General features: G+C 39.3%; 1 protein-coding gene across 5 annotated transcripts in view; it reads left to right on the top strand.

Moving 5' to 3' along the window:
* ERGIC2 (ERGIC and golgi 2) overlaps nt 1–26,193 on the top strand; it is a 45,913-nt gene that overhangs the window by 8,223 nt on the left and 11,497 nt on the right. For all 5 annotated transcript variants that reach the window (XM_073328436.2, XM_073328435.2, XM_073328434.2 and 2 more), the window contains 12 exons: nt 4,038–4,086; nt 4,669–4,717; nt 5,517–5,662; nt 8,405–8,513; nt 10,567–10,613; nt 12,124–12,194; nt 14,554–14,594; nt 15,928–16,029; nt 17,586–17,681; nt 20,323–20,378; nt 21,503–21,601; nt 23,078–23,175. In XM_073328436.2, coding sequence (XP_073184537.1) covers nt 5,557–5,662; nt 8,405–8,513; nt 10,567–10,613; nt 12,124–12,194; nt 14,554–14,594; nt 15,928–16,029; nt 17,586–17,681; nt 20,323–20,378; nt 21,503–21,601; nt 23,078–23,175 — 825 coding nt within the window. In that variant the 5' untranslated portion in view covers nt 4,038–4,086; nt 4,669–4,717; nt 5,517–5,556. The remainder of the gene's footprint in view (nt 1–4,037; nt 4,087–4,668; nt 4,718–5,516; nt 5,663–8,404; nt 8,514–10,566; nt 10,614–12,123; nt 12,195–14,553; nt 14,595–15,927; nt 16,030–17,585; nt 17,682–20,322; nt 20,379–21,502; nt 21,602–23,077; nt 23,176–26,193) is intronic.

The following is a 26,193-nucleotide window of genomic DNA, read 5'->3' as shown; positions in this document are numbered from 1 at the left end:
TGTGTACCTCTGTTTCCCTTAGCTCCTTCAGTTCAGCCACTCTTGTCTCAAGCCCATACTTATCTCAGAGGGGAATGGAGCTGCTTGCACCGAATGCACACATGCCTCCTGCCCACACTCAGGTGATCGTACATGCTGCATTCAGTCCACTCCGCTGCTGCCCTTCTGCCTGCATTATTTTTACTCTTGCAGGTTGTGTGTTTTTGGGGTTTTTTTGAGGGGGGCATTTATTACTCTAAGTTTATCATGTAATAAACATTCTATCTAGCTTTCATGCTCCCTCTCTAAACTCCTTGTCAAAACTCCCCTGCTTGCTGCTCCTGTTCACTAGCTCCTCTAGTTGCATAGGAGCTGGCTGTCAGTGTCTGCGTTCTAGAGCTAGGCACTTTGTGCCAGGTACTGTACACCTCTCCCAAAATGTCTACACCCTTTGAAATCTATTGACCAATTTGCTTTTTCCTTTCAATACTGAAATCAGTATGGGTGTCTTCTGCGGTGTTTAAGGGCCGGATTCTCTACTCAGACTGTAGAGTAATCAGTGGAGTAATAGTGGTGTAAATGAGAAGGAAAATCCAGCCCTACCATTCTGATTTGGTAGCATCACAGATGCAAATGACTACGCAAAGTACAAGGCAGTGGAGAGACTCAAGCCCTGAAAGTGAGAAGGGAATATTACGAGATTAAAATGACCAATTGGAAACATTTACCAGTGCTTTGTTCAGTCTTGTTTTAAATGCATTTGGCTTCCATCCTTTTCCTTTGAAGGCTATTGCTCATTGTATCAGTTCTTATCCTTAGCAAATTTCTTCTGATATTCAGCCCATGTTTTCCTTTTGATTAATGCATCCCACCCTTTTTGATATTACTGTAACAGCAGTCCTTGGCCCTGGTCTTGGAAAACTTGCGCACACACACAGGAGTAGTCCCATATGAATTGCAGTTAAGCATGTGCATAGACCTTTGCAGAACTGAGGCCTTTAAAGATGAACTGCAAATCCTTTAAAAAAAAGTTTTAATGTCCTTTATGCTCTTTTATGTTGTATAAAGACTGTTTAAATCGGTGGTTCTCAACCCACAGCCTGCAGTCCGCTTGCGGCCCAATCAGCACACAGCTGCAACCCAGGTGACATCCTCATGGCCATACAGTGTATATATATTGTGTGGATGTGTCCCACGTAACCCACAGAGAGCTGCATTTGTGGTCCAGAATGGTAAATAGGTTGAGAACCACTGGCTTAAATTCTTCTATCAGTTTCCTCTGGACGCCCCTCTTTTCCCTCTTGGAAGTATCAGATCCTCTCTTCCCTGTGTGGGGCTCTCTGTGCAGCAATTTTTGTTTGTGTCGAGGCACTGTAAAGCTGTAGAAATATCTGTAGTGCTAGCACAGAGAAATCACAATAACTCCACTGTGTTCAGTGCTCTCCGTGCTTGTATCCCTGGGGAAGGATTTGCCCAGTAATTTTTATTGGAACCTATAAAGTTCTCTCCAAATAGCGCAGTTCAGGAAAAAGAACAGTGCATCTTTTCATATATATCGTTAATGGTTTTTATTAGGGCTGTCAATTAGTCATAGTTAACTCACACGATTAACTCAAAAAATTAATCGTGATTAATCACATTGTTAAACAATAGAATACCAATTAAAATGTATTAAATATTTTTGTGTATTTTTCTAAATTTTCAAATGTATTGATTTCTGTTACAACACAGAATACAAAGTGTACAGTGCTCACTTTATATTTTTATTTTTGATTACAAATATTTGCACTGTAAAAATGAAAGACAAAAGAAATAGTATTTTTCAGTTCACCTCATACAAGTACTGTAGTGCAATCTCTTTTCCGATGAAGTGAGCTGTAGCTCACGAAAGCTCAAATAAATTTGTTAGTCTCTAAGGTGCCACAAGTACTCCTTTTTCTTTTTGTGAATACAGACTAACACGGCTGCTACTCTGAAACCTCTCTTTATTATGGAAGTGTAACTTACAAATGTAGATTTTGTTTGTTTGTTTGTTACATAACTGCACTCAAAAACAACCCAATGTAAAACTTTAGAGCCTACAAGTCCACTTAGTCCTACTTATTCAGCCAATTGCTAAGACAAACAAGTTTGTTTACATTTACGGGAGATAATGCTGCCCGCTTCTTGTTTACAATGTCACCTGAAAGTGAGAACAGGTGTTTGCCTGGCACGTCTGTAGCTGGTGTTGCAAGGTATTTACGTGCCAGATATGCTAAACATTCGTATGCCCCTTCATGCTTTGGTCACCATTCCAGAAGACATGCTTCCATGCTGATGATGCTCATAAAAAAAAAAAAAAAAGTGTGTTAATTAAATTCATGATTGAACTCGTTGTGGGAGAATTCTGTCTCCTGTTCTGTTTTACCTGCACACATCTGCCATATATTTCATGTTATAGCAATCTCGGATGATGACTCAGCACATGTTTGTTTTAAGAACACTTTCATAGCTGATTTGACAAAATGCAAAGAAGGTACCAATGTGAGATTTCTAAAAATAGCTACAGCACTTGACCCAGGGTTTATGAATCTAAAGTGCCTTCCAAAATCTGATTGGGATGGGGTGTGGAGCATTGATTTTAGAAGTCTTAAAAGAGCAACACTCCGATGCAGAAACTACAGAACCCGGACCACCAAAAAAATCAACCTTGTGCTGGTGGCATCTGACTCAAATAATGTAAATGAACATATGTTGGTCCACTCTGCTTTGGATTGTTTTTGAGCAAAACCCATCAGCAGGGTGGACACATGTCCCCTGGAGTGGTGATTGAAGCATGAAGGGACATATGAATCTTTAGTGCATCTGACATGTAAATATCTTGTGACGCCAGCTACAACAGTGCCATATAAATGCCTGTTCTCACTTTCAGGTGACATAAACAGGGGCAGTATTATCTCCTGCAAATTGTAACCAAACTTGTTTGTCTGAGCGATTGGTTGAATTAGGACTGTGTGGACTTGTAAAACTTTAGAGCCTTCATTGTTTGTTTTATTTTTGAATGCAGGTTTTTTTTGTGTATAATTCTACATTTGTAAGTTCAGCTTTCATGATAGAGATTGCACTACAGTATTTGTATTACATGAATTGACAAATAGTACTTTGTTTTTTACTGTGAAAATATTTGTAATAAAAAATATAAAGTAAGCACTATACACTTTGTATTCTGTGTTGTAATTGAAATCAATATATTGAAAATGTAGAAAATATCAAAAAATATTTAAATAAATGGTATTCTATTATTAAGAGCGTGATTAATTGTGCCGTTTAATTTTTTTAATTGCTTGACAGCCCTATTTTTTATTCTTCCATAGTTGTAATAATGACCAGTTAGCAAGGAATTCATTCACAGTGTCTCCCTACCTTTATTTGCACTTACTAGAAAAATGTCTTATAGTAAAGGAGGTAGTCACAACTTGTATTAAGTTGTAATTAGCTAAAATTATAATATTGAATAGTTTTCTTTCCCCGGCACGCACACTCTCACACTCACTCTCACCAGCATTGCCCACTCTAGTCTCTTCTCTCTACGTCCTCTACTTGCTCCACTCCCACCCCTGTCTCCAATCTGGATCGATTACACACTCTCTCACACTCACACACCATTGCCCACTCTAGCCTCCCCTCTCTCTCTCTCTTCTTGCTCCTGGCTTCTTGCTCTCTTCTTGAACCCATTCCTGGCTTCAACCTGGATTATCAAATTTCGGGGCATTTTTGAAAGTGGATCCGCATTGCAACTCGGGCAAAAGGCACAGTAAGGGCAGCAGCTTCATTGGGGCTTCACTTGCCTTAATGGTCATATGCGTTGTACATGCCCATTAGACAATAGTAGGAGGGTGAGCATGTGCAGAAGCAAAAAGGGCATGTTTGGAGGCTGGGCAGATTCTCTCAGCACTAAAGATTTTCATGCACATGTAAACTTTGTAATTTCAAGTTTTTTATAGGCATGGATGCATTGCTGATAATCGAAATAGCCACTTAGATTATGACTTGTTTGGGATTCCTTCTTTTTGTTTTAGAACCTCACTTCAAAATACCGAAGAACATCAAGAGAGACAAAGGGTCAAGGTAAGACAACCTGTCTGCTGATCTTTTTTGGATATTGATGCAAAACTATAAATATCTGTGGCGTTTAAAATATTGTGTGTTAGATTCTCTGATATGTAATATGTTCTTCTCCAGCACTCCCCACCCCCCACCAACTGCTTCATCCATTGTCCCATTCCAGCACCGCTCCCACCCTACTTCATTCCCCTTTACACCTGACTGTCACTAACAATCCCCTTGTCTTCCACCCATCTTCACTCTCCTGACCTGCTCCAGCCTCTCGTCCTTCCCTTCTTCTCTTCCCACTTACTTGTTGGCATCATCATCTTTCTGGCCTGCAAACCCTCTCGCACCACTGACCTGCTCCAGCCTCTCTCCAGTCTCCGCTGACCTGCTTCAGCAATCCTTCCTCCACTCTCAACCTGCATAAATAACGCTATAGGCGTTTCAGGAAAACTCAGAACAAGGGAGAGAGTCAGGGCAGCAGTTTTATTTTCCCATTGGGCATATGCACATAATTTGCATATGACTTTTGGGGCAGTCTTAGGAGTCTGGACATATACGGGTTAACAGGTTACTTTGGATTCTGTTCTTTCTTTTTAGTACATCACTCCATCTTACCTAAGAACAGCAAGACAGTCATCAGCACAAGGTAAGACAACTTGTGTGCTGCGGGTTTGTGTGAGTTAATTCAAAAGCGTAGGCATATTGGGAAGTTGATTGATTGTGACCTGTGTTAGAATTTGGTGTGCAATTTTCAGGCATGTGTCATGTGCAGTGAAAACAAATGGCTTTACTTCTGTGAGCACAAAAAGATGTGCCGGTATGAGTATCCAGAATATACAAGCTTAAAAAAAAAAAAAAGGCTTATTTTGACTTCCTTCAAGGAAATTTTGTCCATGAACAATTTTTAGTTGCACATCGGTCTTTGAATGAATTTTACACTATGAATTATACTGCTTTTTCACTAGTAATGATCAGATTATTGACAGGATGATTCTTTCTTTAGCATACAGTATAAATCTGCCTTAGCTGAACATGGGGGGTGGTGGGGGCACGATGAGGAGTGTGGAATCCTTCTGAGTCGTATGTAGCATGTTAGACATCCTCCATTAGTTAAGGCACTGACTTCGATTCACTGTCAGAAGTTTGGCTTTAGTACATTTAACTTAGAACTGACTTTAATCTTAATTAACTGCAATATCTGTCAATAATGATGATCATTTAGTTGTGTAAAATGGAAAGAATATATTATAATGAATGTTGAAGGCGTTACATTGCATCTTTCATCAAAAGATTTCTAAGTGTAAATTATTCACCGATTATTAAGATCATCTAGGCTGACCCCCTGCATAACGTAGACCATAGAATTTATTCCTATAATCAGTCAATTTTAGGGCTGAAGCTGGATTGTTGGTGTCTCTAATTGGAACAATTTATTCTCAATATAGAGTGAATATATGAAGGAGGAAGTGGGGGAATCTGCTGAAGATGAGGCGATTGAATCGGAAGAAGACACTGAATTTGATGAAAGAGTTGGATGCCTTTCCAAAGGTTCCTGAGAGCTATGTGGAGACTTCAACAAGTGGTGGAACAGGTAAGCCTTACTGAGACACTGGTGATGGCTGGCCTGATTAATTTGGTGAGTCTCTTTAGCGCATTTTGGTAGTAAATGTTTCAGTTGTGGGAAGACATGAGTTTACAAATGTGGATTTAAAAGACCTATACGGTGCCGTAGCTAATCCCTTTCAGGTGATGGCTCAATTTGTTTCTCCTGCTGTTGGACAAAATGTATGAATCTGTCACATGGGAAATTCTGTCCAGTAGTTAAGAATCAAACAGATGTAAGGGGTATATGTGCACCTATGATATAAATTAACAAAATGAGCTTTAGAGAGAGTTATGAATTTACCCCCCCCCCCCCCAACATGCTGTGCATACTTTCTAAACGGAATACAATTGAAGTGTACTGTAGCTACACTAAAATAAGACTGTCTATTGTGTCCCTCCTTCCAAAGCCTGCACTTGTGGAGTCCCACAAGGATTGGTCTTTCCCCTATCCTGTTCAACATCTATACGAAGCCATGACCATGTGAAACAGCATGGACTGAAATACCAGCGATACACAAGTGATATCCAGCTCTATATCACTTTAACATCAGATGCGAAAAGAATCATCTTCCCTAACTAGTCTCTGGAAGACTGAGGCAATGTTAGCAGGGTGAGGGAAGCATTCAGTAATTCTGTAATACCCCCTCCACTGAAGGTATTTGTGCAGACTACAGCCTCAGTGTTCACCTGGGCTCCTCTCATTTCTATCTATAGGTGTCAGACCAGGCCAGAGTCATGGTTCTAGCTGGCAATGCACAGCATGTGTCTCCAGATGAACCTCAGACATCTTTACTGTATTTCTGTGTGTATTCACAATAGCATGACTTTATGCACAATTTCTCAGTTCCAATGAGGATGTATGCAATGCACATCTTGGATTAGAAATTGACCATTAATCCAGTTTTTGGTGCTTTTTAATGTGTTCATTTGCTCAATCAAACACAAAGTGGGCTGAGTTTTGTGCATCTATAATTATTACAAAAAGAGGCTGGTAGCCTTGTTACTGGATTGATATGCACAAGTGACTTCCACAGGTTACCTCTTCTTATTGAATGAGTGGTGCATCTTATTTCCCTTATTTGTTTTCCTTGGCTGAGACTAGAAGCATAAATCTGTGATATGAAAGCCCAAGTTCTATAAGCCTGATTGGTACCAAGGCATTTCGTGCCCCCTAGGCATTTCTTGCCCAGTCTTAACCATTTTAAGTTAGAGAAAGGTACGTGGGGTCTGCCACAGTTCAGGGCAACTGCACCTATATTCCCCCTCCGTAATCCCTCAAGGGCATCCACTCTAGGCTCCCAGCTCTTCAACTGTCACCTCTCTTTAGCACACAGCTGCATCTATCTCCCTGTAGACTGCGGTTTTTCCAGGCTGCACAGTTCCCTGCCTACTCTGTGGTATTCCCAGCAAGCCAGACTGCCTAAACAGGCCAGCATCTGCACTTTGTTTTCTCTCCAGAGACTATATGAATAGCGTAAATACTAGCAGTTGTATGTTACCACCCAGCTCTTTTTAAGCAAACTCATTTATTCTTAAGGGAAAAGCATTACAGAGAAAACATTATAAATATTAAAGAACCTACACACATTCTATAAAGCTTACGAGAGGTCACGCAACTCTGACTTCAGGCTCCGGTAGGTGTCAGCCTTTCCATGAGGATTGGGGCCCTGCCTGGGGCAGAAGGTCCTGTCCATTTGCTGACCCAGAAAGGAGGTTTTGAGTCAGTTTAAACTCAGGCTGTTTATCCAAAAGTCTCTTCTTTGTCTGTTGGTCGGGGAGAATCCAGTTTTAACCAGTATATGTGAGCTTCCCAAGGAGCTGGTGCATTGCTGTGGGGGTTGCAACCTTGCTGATTTGCCTTAATCACCACTGACTGCTTTTAGTTAGAAGGAGTTGTGCATGGAGTAGAACACAATCATATATAAACTATTCATTTAAAACAATAGACCTAAAGCTACTTAAACTTAATTCAATAAGGTCTCCCAAGGATATACAGGAACTGATCATATCTGTTACAGGGTAATGCTGCAAACATCAGGGTTTACTTTTTATTCAGGCTATTTTAACTAAAGGAAATCTTCTGTGTGAATACCGAAAATCCCAACGGGCTCTGTGTTTAGTAGCCTGTGCTGTCATTGTAATGGAGCTGGATTTGATTTTCAGGCCCTGTGCATGGTGATGGATATATTGTACACACAATATGCTTAGCCTTTGAGCAGAGGGCAGAGCACCTGGATACCATGATGATGGGGCACTTCTGTAAATAAGTAGCTGGAAAGCTGATCTTGCCCTGTGGTTATCTTTGTATTTGAAAAAGGATCAGCAATGATGGACTTAAGTCCATCCAGCACCCCTTATTCATAGAAAGTTGTTATCATGTGGCATCCTTGAAGTGGAGGGAGAAAATTTTTATGGACTCTATGAAATGTTTTCTGAGGACACAGCCCATCATACCCAAAATATATTTTTGGATTGGGACTTTCAGTATTTTTGTTTTTCCTATGTAAATGAGAAAATTGTACAGTTGATGATGTGTTTCTAAGAGAATTTTTGCACTTATGGCTTATTTGTGATAAATATAGTCAAGACCTGAACTCAATAAATTCATTTATTTGCACAAAAATGCCTTCCTTAAGTATTAAATTCTTTTTATTGTTTCTTTTTTGTAAATGCCAGCAGTAAATAACATTTTCTCACAAGCTGATCCTTTTTCTTTTTGATTTTTCAGTTTCTTTAATAGCATTTACAGCTATGGCTTTATTAACCATACTGGAGTTTATGGTGTATCGAGACACCTGGATGAAATATGAATATGAAGTAGACAAGGATTTTACTAGGTAACTTTTTATTCCTTAGAATTTCTTTTATATTTAAGTTGTCTGCATTTCATCAGCTGTTCTGAAAAAGAATGAATTTAAAATATTCTTGCCACTCATTAGCAACTACAGTTTGAAATTAAAATGGAAACAGGTGATTTACTTTTTGTTTTGTTGTTTAATACGCTGGGGCCAGGTTCAGTAAGAAAATGAAACACATCCGCCTTCCATGAAGAGGGAAGAGACTTGCTTTCAATCCAGCAACTTTTTGGATGTAGTCTCAGCCAAATCTAACACTTAAAACCAAGGTGCTGTTCTGGCACTCTTTCAGCATTTTTGTCAGTATGCTTCTTGTTTTGCTTCTGAGTGCAGTTCAGAGTGTTTGAAGATTAATTTTAAAGCAATTCGCTGTCGACGACCAAACTATCTGAAGATTGCTTGTCATCTTACTACATGTCATGACAACTGAGGTTGGCTGGAGATACTCTTGCTGTCAGTTCCATGTGCTTGCCTGATTTTTCTGAGGTGCTACGTGCTCACAACTCCACTTGAAGTCAGTGGGAGCTGAACGTGGTCAGTGCCTCTGAAGATCGGGTTTTGTGTATTTAAATCCTGTAACCCAGTTCACAGATGTGATGTACATTTTTGAAAATTGGCTTAAAGTGGTGATTGTGTTATGTCAAAAGTTCAAAAAGACCTATTTATTCAGAAAAAGAATTTCTATAGTAGATTTAAGTGAGATGCATGCAAAACTCAGGTTTTGCCCCTCAAAGAAAAATCCATTCGAACAGACTGACATCCTCCTATTGCACGCAGTTACATAGCCTTTGGCTCCTTCGTCAAAGTGTCTCTTAAGTTTGGCTGAAAAGCTATCTTGGGTGAGTGTAGCAAACCTTCCCTTTTTAAACTGTGCAACCTGCATCTTAAGTATATATTGGTGAGGAGGTTTCTTTGCAAAGTCACTTAGCCTGCCTGTGCCTCTATTTTCCATCTGTAAAATGGGATTTAATAGCACGTACTCACCTCACAAGGGTGTTCTGAGGATAAACACATTAAATATTGTGATGTGCTCCGATATTACTGATATAGAGGCCATATAAGTACCTCAGATAGATAGAAGGAATAGTCCGGATTCATATGACTTTTTGTTTGTTTTCGTTTGCTGCTTGAAAAGTCCTGCTTTTAAAAGTGGCTGTACTTTGGTGCTTGAAAAGTCCTGGTTTCAAAAACAGAAGTCGGTACCAAAGGCAATAGCATTTTCTGGCAGCTGGATCCCAATTTGAGTCCGACAGAGCAGCTGTTGAATTGTGATCGTGTAGGATTCTCACTGAAATGAAATAAAAACCTGCTCCTGCAGACATAGTCGCCGACTTTGTCTGTTCCTAGGGGGTGCTCGACTCCCGCCTCATCTTTTCCCACCTCCACCTGCCCCCGCTCCTCCTCCTCCACCCCCACCAGCACCTTCTGCATGCTGCTGAACAGCTGATCTGTGGCGCGTGGAGGAGTTGATTGGTGGGGCTGCTGGTGGGTGCTGAGCACCCACTATTTTTTTTTTTCCCCATGGGTGCTCTGGGGCTAAAGCAAGAAGTAGATGTTCAAATCCTTGCACAGGGTTTTAGCTTTGTGGCCCCCCTGTACCTCCCATTCCACTAAATTCATTGGGAGCTGTGTGCTACTACAGTCTCCTGAAAATATACTTCAAAATATTACTGACAATGGAGACACTGCTTTTCTGCAACCTTTGGGGTTTTATAAGAGGTAGCTAAATTCCTGAACCAGTCATATTTCATTTAGTTTTTAAAGTTAATTGCAATGTTTAATTTTTCTATGAAACTAGTTTTCCCTTTGCCACTCATCTTGTCTTGTATTAAAGGCTAAAGTGGTGACTAGGACACTGGGTGACTTTCTAAACTAGTCTCTAAAATTCTCTGCCTACGGGGATAGTATTTACCTGTGCTGGTATTCATTTTGCCCTTGGAGTGCATTTCTGTACATATTCTCACATAGTTATTTTGTCTTGGCATCTGTACTAAATTTACTTAATATTGCAAATTTTTGCTTTTTTGTCTTCCAGTAAATTAAGAATCAATATAGATATTACTGTTGCCATGAAGTGTCAATGTAAGTATTCCATCAGCATGACAGTGCTGGTGGTTGTGGTTTTTTAAAAAAATTGGTATTGCTTTCAGATTAAAAATAACATGCTTATGATAACTTGTTCCGACATCTTGATTTTGGCTGTCCAAGAAGAGAGTATGATTGTTCTAGATTTTGTTGAGCAATAATATGTAGCTTTATTCCTGAGTCACAGGATTAGGCATAGTTAACTGAGAGCAGACAGGAGCAATTTATCAAAGTCGTAAGTCAGGCAGATCATAAACGTGCTCTGCTGTTTGGTGGCATTTACAACAAAACTAAGACAGAGAGAGGGTTAGTTTCATGCTAAGGTTGGCCGTGTTCAGTCAGTTCCTTTGTAATCGTTAAACACAGGTTCACAGCTCTTTTTTAACAAGCAGTGGGTAATTAAATTACATTTGTCTACATTGTAGTTGTTTTTTTTTTTTCAGAGTAGCAGCCGTGTTAGTCTGTATCCGCAAAAAGATTCTTTTTTTTATCCTTGACTGACAGAGAAAACAGTTTTTCCAAGACAGATTGTTGGTGTTAAGGTTTTGTCTACGTTCTATGTTGAATCCCTCTTTTCATGGGTCTTACACAGCTATAATATTTTTAGATTGTGTGATGCTGAAGTTTGTCTCATAATTCTTTTGATTTACAAGTACCCCATTCCCTACTCTCATGGGTTATTTTAAATGTTAATCTGCCACAAGAGTAGCAGATAGGAACTCTCTGAAATCTAAACCTGGCTCTGATACAGACTCTCTGTTTGGTCTTGGGCAACTCCTTAAACCGCTCTGCCTCAGTCCTGCCATATGATAAATGGGTACAATACTTAGTTACCTCATCAGGCTGTTATGACAATTACTGTTTGTCACGCTCTTTGGAGGTGCAAAGTGCTAAATAAGAGCTTAAATATTATCAGTATGCTTTTTGCAGTTAGTTTTAAATAAATCTATCTTCCAATGTGTTTTCCTTCTTTTAAAAAAAACAAATAACTTAGTCTCTCTGTGGACTAGTGTCATTTTAGATTTGATAACTGCGTTTATGTAAATGGAAGAGATTTAAGTTTGCACTGATCAATTTGTGTGTGGGAAATGTGTATAAATGTGTGTGTATATAGAGCTACAGTAATTACACTTCATATAATATTTTGTCCAGTACTTTCTGTTTAAGAAGAGCAGTAAATGAGCATTCTCTGAAAGTGATATATCAGTGAGAAATGATGCTTCTCCTAAAAACTGTCTCTGTCCCCTTCTCTCTCTGTGATGTTTTGTTAGGTGGATTGAAAAGTTTTTTCAGTCATCAGTTTCTTGCCAGCTTTTTTTCCTCTACTAGTATGGACTTGCATACTGTTAATAAAGAATAGATTTTCTCACCGTAATTAGTATCTGCTGTTTTACTGATAGGTTTGAAGAGATGCTGTCAAGCTTGATTTCTACTGGATATTTTTTGTTTTTATTCATATTTATATTTTCTTTTAATATTTGCTATTTTGTTTTGTTTTTTGAAACAGATGTGGGGGCTGATGTTTTGGATTTAGCAGAAACAATGGTTGTCTCTGCAGATGGTTTAGTTTATGAACCGGTAAGTTTATTCCATTTTCTTTATAAAGATGGTGCTCTTTATTAGCTGTGACATGCCTTTTTCATTTTGGCTGAACCATACCTCCAAAACTATTATCCAGTCCTGAAGTTGGACCCATGCAGAGTAACACTGAAGTCAGTTATGCTCCACATAGTCACAAAGGTTTGTCCATGCAAAACTGGTTTCAGGATTGGCTATGTGAGCTTAATATGCTCATGCTAGAAAGAAATGCTGTCCAGAAATGTATTTTCATTGTGACCATGGAACTATGTTTTCTGCATGCTCGCTCATTGTTAGTGTGCAAATTTAAGTCTTTAACTTAAGAAAACAACAGCATATTCCCTTGGGTCCGCATTCATGAATAGATTGGAATATTCTATAGCTATTAAGTTACATCACCATTAGGTAGCATGTGTGTTTCTATTGCTGAATTATAACAGCTAACAATTGGCTCTGTATTCATTTTCCTGTCAATTAAATAAATGAAGAACTCCCATTGGCAGCTTTGCTTAATTTTGCTTTGTGTTTCTGTAAAGAGAGAGAGTAGAATCTGAAAATATTTTCTGTTGTCTTCTCCCCCAATTTAGGTGTATTCTTTTAATGTTGGTTCCTTGAGTTTGCTTTTTCATTTTGGGCTTTTCATGTTTTTCCTGTGAAGTGGTTCAACAGACTAACTCATGGACTGTTGTTTATTTTTCAAGTACCATTGTGTGCGCGGTTTTTGTTGTTCTCGTCCAGCTGTTGGAGAACCAGCTTCAAGTGTTACCTAAAGTGCAATTACAAGTTCCTTAATGGATGCTCATTATTGTGGTGTCTTCTTATCTTTCAATTGAGCAGACAGTGATGCATCTGGATATGAGATCTGCTTGATGCTGTTTCCTCAAGTCATCGAGTCCCATAGCAATTATATGCTGCTTCCCTGAAGCAGCCTGCGGGTATGTCTACACAGCAACTAGACACTCACAGCTAGCCCATGCAAGCTGTCTTGGGATAGCAGGGCTCAGGCTACGGAGCAGTTTTGTTGCTTTCTTGATTTCCCAGCTGGGCTGGAGCCCTGTAAAGTGGGAGGCTCCCAAAGTTCAGGCTGCAGCCCAAGCCTGGAAGTCTACACAGCCGTCAAACAGCTCCACAACTTGAGCCCTGTGAGCCTGAGTCAGCTGGCATGGGCTTTGCTGTGTAGACATACCCTGTAAGTCTAACTGCAAGTCAGTACAGTGGGCCTGAGTGAATGGGGTTAAATACCTTGTCCCCGGGGAGTATATGCTGCATCACAGTTGTCTGTTTAGTTGCAGATTGATTGATTAAACCCATCAAGTAGTTCTGTCTGTAATTTCTTGGAGACTGTTCAGTTTACAGTAGCTGAGGAAATGCATATGGCGTTATTGAACCTTTTCACTTCACTGATAATTCTGTGCCAGGAACAACTTGCAAATATTTGATTCTATCCCTCTCCTTTTTCCTTCTGTCTAACAAGAGTCTCTTAGCTGGCCGAGACTGTATATTTTGTAACATTACTGTCAGCCTGTGATCAGAAAGAAACCGCTAAAAGAAGTACCCTAAACAGCCCAATGCTGGTTTGAGTTTGCCAGGTCTCAGAGTAGCTAATAAGACCATGTGCGGTGTCTGTGTTTTTTCCCAGCAGTGAGGTTGCAAGTGAAAGTCAACACCAGAGACAGAAGTCACATTTTCAATCTTTACTGTTTGTGTCTCCTAAGAAATGGGGTCTAACTGCAGCAGCAGCAACAACAGGTCCAGCCCATCTCAACTAACATCTTCTCTTTTCACCAAAAGGACAGTTATTACCATCTTTAGTATCATCTAATAGACTGTAAAAACTCTCTCCAACTAAAGGGAAAGGAAATAAGGGATGTTAAAATGAAAGCCTTACTTAATACTTTACGTTTCAGGTGCTTTAACTGTTTTTCCTTCTTTGCTGTGTCTGTAATAAAAGGTTAAAATGGTGTTCAATGGCGTGTTTGCCATGGCAAAAAGGAGGCTGAGGTTTCGATATACCAAATGCTGAGCCTTGTTTAACACAGTTCAGTGTTGGACCATGACTGCACTTGCTTCTTTTATTTTTAAACTATAGTTGCTACCTTTTGAACTATGTATAGTTATAAAAATCTGTCTCCTAGCTCCACATTGTTAGGATTAACTAATGAAAAGCTAAAATTTAAAGTCCGCTTTGGATTTACTGTATATGGGAAAAGTTGGATAAATCTTTTAGCACAAAATAAAATATTGTTAAATCACCTTCCTTTTTTCTGTTCTGAATTTTGTGGAGAGAACTTTGGTGGGGTGAAGTCATTGGTATTGCTTTCTGGTTATGTGTTACTATGTGTTTTCTTCTTTGTTGCAGGTAATATTTGATCTTACTCCCCAGCAAAAAGAGTGGCAGAGGTAATAGATCATTCTAAAGCACTGATGTGAATGCATGTAGATTGGACAGCGATAGGTCTGCTTTTCTTTTGTCACTGGATATAGCTCCGAGAATGTGCTCTGAGTATACCTAAGTCATGTTTAAAAGAAACAAACCCAACCCTATGTTACCTTGCACAGATACTGCCCATAATCGTGCAGTACACACCCACTGAAACTGAAGCTCCTTTATTTTTCCTCTGGCTTTTTAGAGCTGGCTAGTCAGCATTCGGTGTCTTTGCCATGAATGAGTACTCCTTTCATTTTGTAAAATATAAAACTGTATGATTTATCTATCAGTCCTTGTAATAAACCAGTCCTGACGCATTTTATCTAGTTTAATTGCACGTGCGGTAGTTTTGGTAGTTTCATTATGAACTCATTTGCCATGTTTAGATGTATGTCAGGGTCATTAAACCAAAATAACTCGCCACCTTCAGCAGTTGAATTGATTACTGTTAGCACTTAAAGTTTATTGTTGTTCTCTCCTTCCTCCTTCCTCTTTGATGCAGCTGGGGAGAGAAATGCTCCAATGTACTGTATAACACAACAGTAAGCAGACAAGTGCATATGTGCTTTAATGCGAGACCCTGGAGATTGCATGCAGGACTTTGTTTAGTATGAATTTAGGCCTAGGATTCATTCTGATTTGTTTTTGTTGGAATTGGGAGGTTGGTTGAGATGGTGATGAGGAGGGATGTGTGTATGGAATCCCAAACTGCTGAGTTTACCAATGGAGCTACTGCCAAAGTAAATGAATGGTTGGGCCTGCCAACCTTAACTGTATGCAGTGTTGTTGTAGAGCCGTATCAGTCCCAGGATAGTAGAGACAAAAGGTGGGTGAGGTAATATCTTTTTATTGGACCAATTTCTGTTGGTGAGTGGGAGATGTTTCAGGCTTACACAGAGCTCTTCTTCAGATCTTTTCCTGAAGAAGAGCTCTGCATAAGCTCAAAAGCTTGTCTGTCTCACCAACAAACCTTAACTGTGTCCTTCGCATCTGAAAACTGTGTCACAGAATCTAAAGCCTCTTTAAATTCATGCTTAGTTCTTTAGGAATCGTTTTCTAGTTTTACCATCCTCATGGCATACTATGGGAGTCCAACATCAGTGCTTTTATTTTTATTTTTTAAATTGTGTATATTTGAGCAGTAGGAATGTTTGGCATATGTCTGAATTTAACATACCATCCTTTTGCTGAACTGAGTTGTTTTATAATATGTAACTAATATACCTGACGGTAACTATGAATTTATTTTCTGTTACTCTGTTGCATGCATTCCCACTTACTGTACTCATCTGTGTGATCTTTTAGGATGCTGCAGTTAATTCAGAGTAGACTGCAAGAAGAACACTCCCTTCAAGATGTGATATTCAAAAGTGCTTTTAAAAGTGCTTCAACAGCACTGCCACCAAGGTGAGAGAGAAATTGTTGCATGCAGCTGATTTCACTTTCTCTCATGACTGATTGCTTTCTTTAATTCATTTCTGAAGACAAAGTTATAATGGTGAAGAGACTTGTATGCCTCTGCCTTGCTTCAGGTTTCCCTGAATCCAAAGCCTTTGTCTTAATGTTTTAGAGACTTGCTGGTCTGGGTTGTGAAGAAATCAGTAACAGTCTGAACTGGATTGTATTTTACTTACATCCTTAGTGTGCCAGCAAACACTTGCCGGAAAGGTTGTTACTTTTTTATATGAATCCATTTGTGTGTGTTTAGCATTTTTATGATGATCAGCACCCCACAAGATTCAAGACTCATCACTTACCTGTCATGTATTAATGCTGCTTAAAATTAGTTACAAAATATTTTTGAATATTTTAAACAAATTGTATCTACTTATTTTGATGAGCTACCTTTCTAAAACAATTTCAGAGCCCTCTCTTTCAGTTCTTTCATTTCAACCATCAACAGGTTTTTAACCTGCTTTATCAGGCACTTGCATTTCTAATATAAATAAAAAAATATTAAATCAGTAACAAACATGAATTTTTTCTTTAAAATCATTTAAATAACATATATATAAGACTTACTGTGCATGTCCTTATTTGGTGTAAATTTAAAAAAAAAAAAAAAGTTTCTCCTTTTCCAATGCCAATAAATGCTCCCTCCCATAGTTAGTACACTGTGGTCTACTACACCTTTCCCATGTCTGGGGAGCGACTGTATTCTTTCATCTTAGACCACTGCTCAAGAGTGCTCAGAAGTGATGCTCCCATTTCATTATCTTCTGCTCCCATTTCATTGTCTTCTGGGGTGCCATTTAAACTACACTTTGGGCTGTTTTAACAAACTGTTTTCAGAAGGAGATCTGGAAACTTTCAGGTGACATGGTTATACCAGCAAATGTGAGCAGGGCAAAACTTCTTAAACAGATGTTGAAAACTTTTCTTGGTACATGGTCATTAATTAGCTTTCAGCAACTGTTTGTTTTTTTTTAATGTTTTGTGCTGTTCACCCTGATCAGCACAGCTGTATTACCTGGACAAACCATTTTCAATCTGAGTTGCTGAAAAGTGTTTCATGAGGTGACAGATATCCCAAGGGCCTGAGAAAGTCTTCTCTGTAATTGTTCTGGTTCTTGTCCATCTGGTTAGCCTCATCCCCTAGGAGTCTTGAACATTTGAGTGATGTGTTGAAACTCTGAGTGGCATCAGGCTGGCAAGGATATTGTTTATAAAATGAGCTACGCTTAATTTGTTTTCCTCTCAATGGGGGTGTGTAACTTTTGTGTGCTTAATCTACTATAAAATGTGCTTTTTAACATAGAAGTCCAGATGTTTTAAAGCTCATAATTTGTAATTACAGTTTGTTTTCCCTTTTCTGAATTTCTAGGTTGTACCAGAACGTTTATTTTCCATGGCAGAAGAATATGGTTTTCTAAACTTTACATTGATGCTATTTTTTTTACCTACATATAAAATAATCTCAATTACTGTGTTTTGAGCTGTTTCCCTGTTTCTTGTTCAAACAGGGAGGATAATTCGTTACTGCCTCCAGATGCATGCAGAATTCATGGTCATCTCTATGTCAATAAAGTGGCAGGAAACTTTCACATAACTGTGGGCAAGTATGTTCTTTTCACTTACTGAATCTACCACAAATTGATCAAGACAGATGTGTGTGTAGTTAAGCAAAAAACTTTCTTTGGCTCACTTTTGCCTAGTTAGCTGCTTTTATCGTAATACAGCTTCCCTTTCTGGTCATATTTTTCATATGGTATCTCTCATTTCAAACATCATATTTCTTCATGTCTGGTTGTAGTCAACATGAACTATGGAACTTTTTGAAATGTCTGCTGAAGTAGCTGCTTCTCCTGTGTTCAGCAATGTTGTCATATATCCATAAATTGAACCCTTACAGCTGATTAGATGAACTATTGCCTTTTGTTAACATGTGATAAAGTGACAGCTAATACTTTTAGAATGCTTGTACTTTCCTGTTATCTAATTGGGCCCAACCTTACTATACCTCTAACCCAGAGGTAGGCAAACTACAGCCCACGGGCTGGATCCCTCCTTTCTGGCCCCTGAGCTCCTGGCCCGGGAGGCTAGCCCCCAGCCCCTCCCCTACAGCCTCAGTGTGCCGCACTGCCGGCGCAACGCTGTAGCCGGCTGGGCAGTGCAATTGCAGAGCCGCAGCCTGCCCTGGTGCTCTGGGTGGCACGGCTGTAGCCCCACCAGCCACCAGTGCTCCAGGCAGCACAGTAAGGGGGTGGGGGGGTTGGATAGAGGGCAGGGAAGTTGGGGTGGTGGTGGTCAGGGGCGGGGGTGTGGTTAGGGGTTGGGGCGGTCAGAGGGCAGGGAAGAAGATGGGGGCAGCAGGGGGCAGTCAGGGGACAGGGAGAAGGGGTGGTTGGATGGGGCAGGGGTCCCGGAGGGCAAGTCAGGAATGAGTGGGGGGTTGGATGGGGCGGCAGGGGGCAGTCAGGGGTGGGGGGTCCAGGGGACAGGGAGTAGGGGGTGGTGGATGGGGTAGGAGTCCCGGGCGGGCCATCAGAGGACGGGGGGTTGGATGGGGCAGGAGTCCTGGGGGCGCTGTTGGGGCGAGAAGGGGTGGTCGGATAGGAGGCGGGGGCCAGGCCATGCCTGGCTGTTTTGTTTTTCTCCGCTAACCAGCCCTCCATACAATTTTGGAAACCCGATGTGGCCCTCAGGCCAAAAAGTTTGCCCGCCCCTACTGTAACCGTTCAAGAGCAAAGCTGTCTGTCATAATAAAGGGCATATGTTTCGCAGCACAGATTTTTGTTAGTTGTATGAATGAGATAATATAGTTATAGAAGCATGTTAGGGAGTCATGACTAAATGTGAATCACAGTTTCCTGATATGCTTCTGTAATCATGTTGTCTTGTAAACACTTTAAACTAGAGATCTGTATTGGAAACTTATGCCTCTAACCAAGCCAGATCATTGTGCACTAGCATGGCTGGAGGTGTCATGTTCACATGCCATGTGTGGTTTCTGCAATGACCCTTTCTTGGCCTGTGACTGTGCTCTGATTCTTCTCCTGCCTTGCCGACTGTTCTTTCAGCATCTATATACCTCCTTAAACAGCTCCTCATTCTTTTTCTCTATCCCTGTCTGACATCCCTAAGAGTTGCTGAACCCCCTCTTCTCGCTCTATGGACCCACTGAATAACCATATCTCCTTTTGTGGTTTCAACTATCATCTCTGCTAGACTGAATCCGAAACCTACACCTCTAGTTTTGTGTCTCAAAATTGCCTTTGACATATGTTGTTAGGTGCCCAGCTGTCTTCTCAAGCTCAGTCTGTTCAAAATTGAAGCTCTAATCTCTCCCCTCCTACTCTATCTCCGTTGCCATCTCTTCTGTCCTTCCTGCATCCTAGCACAACCTGTCTTTTCTCTCTCATCCCCTTCATATCTATGCTCTTGCTAAGTCCTGTTGCTTCCTTCCTTCTGGTCGTGTCTTGCCTTGATTATTGTAGTCTTCTAGTGCCTCATCTCCCAATCTTTTATTCCGCACCCCTCACCCCCCATCTTCAATTTCTCCAAAATGCATCTGCTTAGGATAGTCACTCAACTTTTAATGTCTAAATGGTGAAGGAGGGTTTATTTAATTCTGTTAGGTGTAAACCTCACACTAGATCATAGGGTAGTAAAAGCAAGCCTAGAAAGAAAACTTCTTTTTGAGTGTGAAGAGGGGCTGGGGAAGTGTGCCAGTTTTCCAATCCATGCTGGTCCTTTCCCAGTGTGATTCTGGTGTTCCCTTTGTTTTCCTTCTCTCTTTCCTCGTGCTCTTCCAACCTCTCCCAATGCACATACTATAGAGTCCCACAAATGAAACTGATAATCTGCCTACTCACAAGGCAAGTGCAGGGAAATCCATATTAACCCCTGGCACACTTGAGCTGTTACATGGTTGGTCTTGTACTGTATTTGGCCATGCCAGGATTTTACAGCTTTTCCCCTTGCAGCTCTCTGGCTAGACAAAACCTATTGGGGTTTCTAAAAAGAACTTTTTGTGTATATTGGAGGATTTTCATGAGCTTAATGTGTCTTCAGGTGTTACTCTGGTTGTCTGTACTGAGCAACGATGAAAATTTCAATGCCCATTATAAAGGGCTATTTTATTGAAATCAAGGGAAAACTGGTGATTTGCTTTATGGAAACCCCAATTTTTATTATTTGAGCTTCTCCTAAGTGTTCGTTAAATCACCACTTTATCAAACATGTTTTTGCTTTCTTTAGGGCAATTCCCCATCCCCGAGGCCATGCACACTTGGCAGCCCTTGTGAGCCACGATTGTAAGCATTTACTGTCCTCTTTCAAAAAACACTGTTGGTTCATAGCATCTCCTAGCTACTAATTTGGGCATTAGTGTAGTATTGGACACATACTATTGCTGAGATATTTCTAGCTGAGTGATTTGCATTGTAAAAGAAATCGGAGAATAGGCTTCAGTATATTATATTGTAAAGTGACAAATCTTTTCATGCATTTGACATTCACAGACTATCTGTTTATGCTGATTGTGTAACAGTCATAATGTAAAACGATATGTAAAATAATATGTAAATAACAATAAAAAGCATGTTATAATAGTATAGCTTGGATTTCAGAAGTATTGTATAATAATCTGTATTTTTCAGAGAGCTTGTTCCCCTGCAATATTTAGACTATAAAAGGTTTAAAATTTCTGACCTCATAAAGCATTATTTCAGTGTTTAGGATTACTAGTCAGGCTGCTGAATGTATTTTACTGCAGTGTGTGTGTGTGTGAGAGAGAGAGTAAATGTTACTGTGAAAATTTAGCTTTGCTTCCTGACTCTTTACTGTTTAAGCCTCCAATCCTGCAATGGCTTCCATGTGAATTTAATTTTACATGTGTGTATTCCCAATGCAATTAATCATGTGCATAAATCTTTTCAAGATTAGGAACTAAATTAATAAAATTATTCTTGCATTATATAGGTTTGTGCATTTAATTAATAAAACAATTTAATCTTTCCAACACTTTTGGTCAGCCTGAAATGTGAACTGTAAAGTAATTCCAGGTGTCTTTGGCTGCTTCTTGGCCCTTTAACTCTTGGGCTGTTGCAAATGCCTGTACATTTAGATCTACATTGTATTGCCTATAAAAATGGAGGGGAAGTGCCGAGTTAAAATTGAACATACATATTTTTAAATATTGATGCCAGTAAAGCAAGCTTTGCTTATAATAAATACACATTTGGATTTGTGAAAACATTTACAAAAGTGCAAATCCTGAAAACATTTTATATCCATCCTAATAGCATTAAATATTCCAATTGATGCTTTTCCTATTGTGCTGTGGGTGGGGGGGGTGTGAGAGAGAAATGTACAAAATTTTCATATTTCACCAAAATAAACCCCTTACATTTGGTGGTTCTTTTGTGTTGTCTTTTAGCATACAACTTCTCTCATAGAATAGATCACTTGTCTTTTGGAGAGCTCATTCCAGGAATTATTAATCCTTTGGACGGGACAGAAAAAATTGCATCAGATCGTAAGTGTTTCATGATGGAAAAATAATTTAGTATCTGAGATGCTGCTCTGTTAATTCTTAGCTTAAAAACTAACATTTTTCTTGAATTCTGCTACTAACAAATGGTACATTATGGTAAATAAGGAATGCATCATTTAGTTACTCTTTCTTTATCCTGCATCATTCATGGTGTAATCTTTTTTTAACGGTACTTTGCTACTTCTTTGTTGCTTCTGATGTTGATTTGTAGTTGCACATACAAATGTACTGTATTTAAATTATGGCTGAGCACTCACCTGTGTGGACAAATTCCAAAAAGATTTACAGCTGTATGTTACAACTTGGACTTGCAGAGCCAAGTGTCATCATGAAGGAGACTGTCTAGTGGTTAGACTGTAGGACTGAGATTCAGGATTCTTAGGTTCTGTTCCCATCTCTGTTACCGACTCACTGTGTGATCTTTGGCAAGTCATTTACATTTCCTCATTTATAAATTGAGGCTAATATCTACCTCACAGAGGGGCTGTGAGGTTTAATCACGGTTTAGCACGTTCATTGACAAAATATATTGAACTCTTTGGATGTGTTTTGTATTGTAATGTCACTGGTAAGATTACTTACCAGACTATTGAAAAGAAATGGAATTAATTATTTCTGTGACATGAATATTTTAATATGCTAAAAAACTGCAAAACCTTAGACCCACAGACCTTGATCAGACAGCAGAGCAAATGGTGTTACTTTGCTGATTTGAAATACCATTTCACTTGAAATGATCATTTCAGTTGTTTGGTGGTTTGTTCTGCTAGGATGTTGAATGAAGAGGGATTATATTATAAATACATGACAAAATGCTGATTGTCTATGTTAAGGAAAAGTTAGCACATGTGACTCCATTTTGGTTTGGGGCCCACCATTGTCTAACCTCTCAGGTATAATTCGTAACATCTACTATGAGTTCTCTAATGAACTGTCTCATCTAGGGAAACTTTCTGAAAATCCAAACAATTCAGTCCCACTAGTGTTAAGAACACTGGAAGAATTTACATAGACAGACTGTTGGCTTCAGCCACTGTTTTAAAACCACTGCCATAACCCCTACTTCTGTGTGCAGGGTTACATGAGATGGTGGTTAAAACAGCAGTGGCAGCCTGTGGCTTGTCTACAGTAGGGCCCTGGAAAGATTTATGCACATGCTAAACTTCACACACTGAACTGTCCTATTGACTTCAGTGGGACTAATCACAGTGTGTGAAGTCTGGCATGTGCAAAAATTTGTCCGAGGGCCTAACCCTCAAAATTAACACTGATAGAGCCAAACCAGTGTTGTCAACAGTGGGACTTTTTGAAATTGCCCCCAGGGTAGACAGAGCTTAATAGATAATATTCTTAATGGTCTTTTCAGAAAAATACTTGTTTAACAGCTGACTATCTCTCTCAAATGATTTTTACCCTATAATTAGTGTTAATTCAATAGTAAGATTTGTTTTGTTTTAGACAACCAGATGTTCCAATATTTTATCACAGTCGTGCCAACAAAACTCCATACGTATAAAATTTCAGCAGAAACTCACCAGTTTTCCGTGACAGAAAGGGTAAGTCCCAGTTAGAAACCAACCCAAAGAAAAGGTTTTGTTTTAGTGTGTTTGTACTTGTCAAAGGTAGATTGGTTTTTGCTTTTAAAAACTCTTCAGGCAGGTCAGTTTACTAAAATACTCCAGGATATGTTGGGATATTTGTCAGTGATGATATACTGAATGTAAAATATATGTATGTGGCAACACGTGTTCAGTTATTTGCATTAGCGTCTTGCATCCAAAAATCCTGGGTCCCAATGTTAGATTTAATGATTAGCAACTAGCCTTTCTTACTTCACTTGTGGCTAATAATGAAAACAGGTTCCCATAAATTATCCTAATAGGCTTGCATGATAAATACTTAATCCATCTCTATTCCTTTTATTCAACTCCTGTTGGATTGAGTAACCCGAGGGTACAGAACACTACTTTTCTTTGCCTCCCAGCTATTTTGATTTGCATTTGGTGAGGCACCTACTGTTAATCACCCAATCTCTTGATTGTCAAACTTCTGTTATCTTTAGATTTGGTGTTCATTATAAATTCCAAATCTGTAAAAAGGGAAACCCAGCTATTAGTTACTGCAGTCTACTCCTTGCCAAATTTTGTCATGTGAATGTTCAAAGACTGATGTAAATAAGAAAAAAGCATTCTAATATATTCTTGTTACACCTGTCTCATTATCATTTCCCTAGTCAGTGGTTGAGCTCAGGTTGATCTTGATATTTACAAGCTGAAGGAACAGCTCTTTGAAAAGCTCAACTATGAAAGGCAGGCAGGGGATACTGGGCTTAAAAAAAATTGTATAGTAATGATCATTCACTTAAATGTAACTTGTATGAAATTGATTATTCTACAATCTAGTGTTTCCTCACAGTCTTTATTTTGCATTGGGAGCACTATGCTATGCTTCATAGACAATTGTTTTTGCTGTATTATCAAAGTGGGAGAAAAAGGAGTGATTTTTTTTTTTAAATTCAGCAGTGGGACATTCAGGATATTGAAGAAAAGGTGGGGAGGTTATTCTGTAAAGAATTGAACTCAAAACAGGAACAAAAATTAATCAGTGATCTGGATCTTGCAAGATACATTTCAGTCTCCTCACTCCTCCTCCTCATCTAGCATTTTGCCATTCCTCTGCAGGACAGTGTCACTGCTCCTTCCAAGGCACTGCCATCTGGAACAGTTTTTCTAAATCTCTCCACCTCATTGACTCTCCATCTCACTTTACATCACAGCTTTTCTCCCTGTACCTCCTTTCTCTCTTTCTGCTTGGAAAAATTATTTATTTTATTAGTAGTAGTGATTTATTTAACTCTGTAAATCTTTTGGGGATTCAGTTGGTCTGAAAGATGCTACAGAATCATAAGCTCCTAGGAGGAAGTTTTTATGAATAACTGAGGTTGTGGGTGGGATTACAGTGATGTGCCTCGCCAGGCAAGCCTGCCTGTTAATAGTATAGTTCTTCTTTTAAACTAATAAATGGTCTGAGGAAGGCTATTAGAGAGAGAACAGTTTTCCAGAGAAAAATTGTCTAGTGTGTAAGTGGTGGTGTTGTAGCAGACTACAGAATGTGTCCAGAGATTGAAAAACCCAGGATCCACATTGTGCCAACTCCTCATGGTTAAAACCTGACCCCTGTAGGGCCTAATAACGTCCGTAGGAGATACAGTGGGGAACACAGCTTGTCCTTGTCTATGGTGACTACAAAGCCATGGTTAAAGTAATGTTAATTAATGCTGCTGTTTGAAAAATTGTTTGAATATGTTAAAATGTATTACTGTAGAGAAGGCCTGAGCGATAACCAATACCTATACCACATAGCTCCACTTTTCTACATATAGTAGGGCAGATCCTCAGCTGCTGTAAAGTGTTGTAGCTTTGTTGAAATCAATATAGCTATGTCAGTTTATACTAGCTCAGGATCTGGTGTTGATAGGAATAGAAATAGAAAGTAGAAATATTAGACCAAAATGCCCCCAAAAAAGATGGTTTTTCTCTTTAATGTAGCTTTAGAATAACGCTCAGGCTGTCTATAGCAATCAGAAAAGAATCAACTCTTGTTAGTGCATCTTTGGCTCTACATACTGACCTTAACGGCCTCCATCCAGCTTTTTTTTTTTTTTTAAATGTGTAATAAAGTCTGTTGGTATCTGTCCTTATTGCTTAATACAGCCTGTTGGTCTTAAAATTCTGAAAGTACGTATGGGTTTCTTCTGTGATATGGGTTTGTAATTATTGCAATTAATAAAAGCGCTTTGTATGTAGCTGATAAATTTGATATATGACGCTCACATCCTCTTACTTTGGTAACTAAAAGCAGCTGTATATCATAAATATAACCTGGTTATACATGTCAGCTGAATTTACTGGAGAAAGATGAGATGTCTGAAGTTTTCAATCAGTTGTCTCTGATTTTGAGTTTCCAGTATACTGGATGCTCTTTAGTAAAAGGAAAGAGTGTATTGAATTCTCAGATAGGATGAAACTGCTCCATGATACATTGCCTTTCTGTTTAGTTTTGCGCTTTTCTTATGTAGCTTACTTCTTTAGTCTATTCATTGCTGAATATATCTTCAGTGAATTAGTTCTTTGCTACCCTGTGCATTTACTCAGCAGCTCCCAGGTTATTTTATCAACAGCTGTCACTAGCATGCAAATAGCTGCAAATTTTTCAGGATGACTTCAGATAGATGTGACTTCTTTTCTCTTGAAAACCATTCAAAAGAACTTGAATTTCTAGGTTTTAAACTGCTTTGTACTTGACCATCTTAATGATCAAGGAGAGGCAGGAAAGTGAGGATAGTAAGAAGTGTGTTAATTTTGAAGAAAATTCTGAATTTGGGGAGTATTATGACAGTAAGAAATCATATACAAGAAGCTTAGAGAGATGAGAATCAACTTGGGAAGTACAGGCTAATACATCTGGGAGAAAGAAACTGAAACAGAGATTTTCAGACTTGGAAAGTGATGATACCAAAAGAAACCTCTGGGAGACAGTGGGCAGCAAAGGAGATGTGACCTTGCAGCACAGTA

This window comes from Lepidochelys kempii, chromosome 1 (genome assembly GCF_965140285.1).
Source record: "Lepidochelys kempii isolate rLepKem1 chromosome 1, rLepKem1.hap1, whole genome shotgun sequence".
Lineage (NCBI taxonomy): Eukaryota > Metazoa > Chordata > Testudines > Cheloniidae > Lepidochelys > Lepidochelys kempii.
The sequence above is the reverse complement of the archived record's forward strand: the minus strand, read 5'-3'. Positions and strand labels throughout refer to the sequence as shown.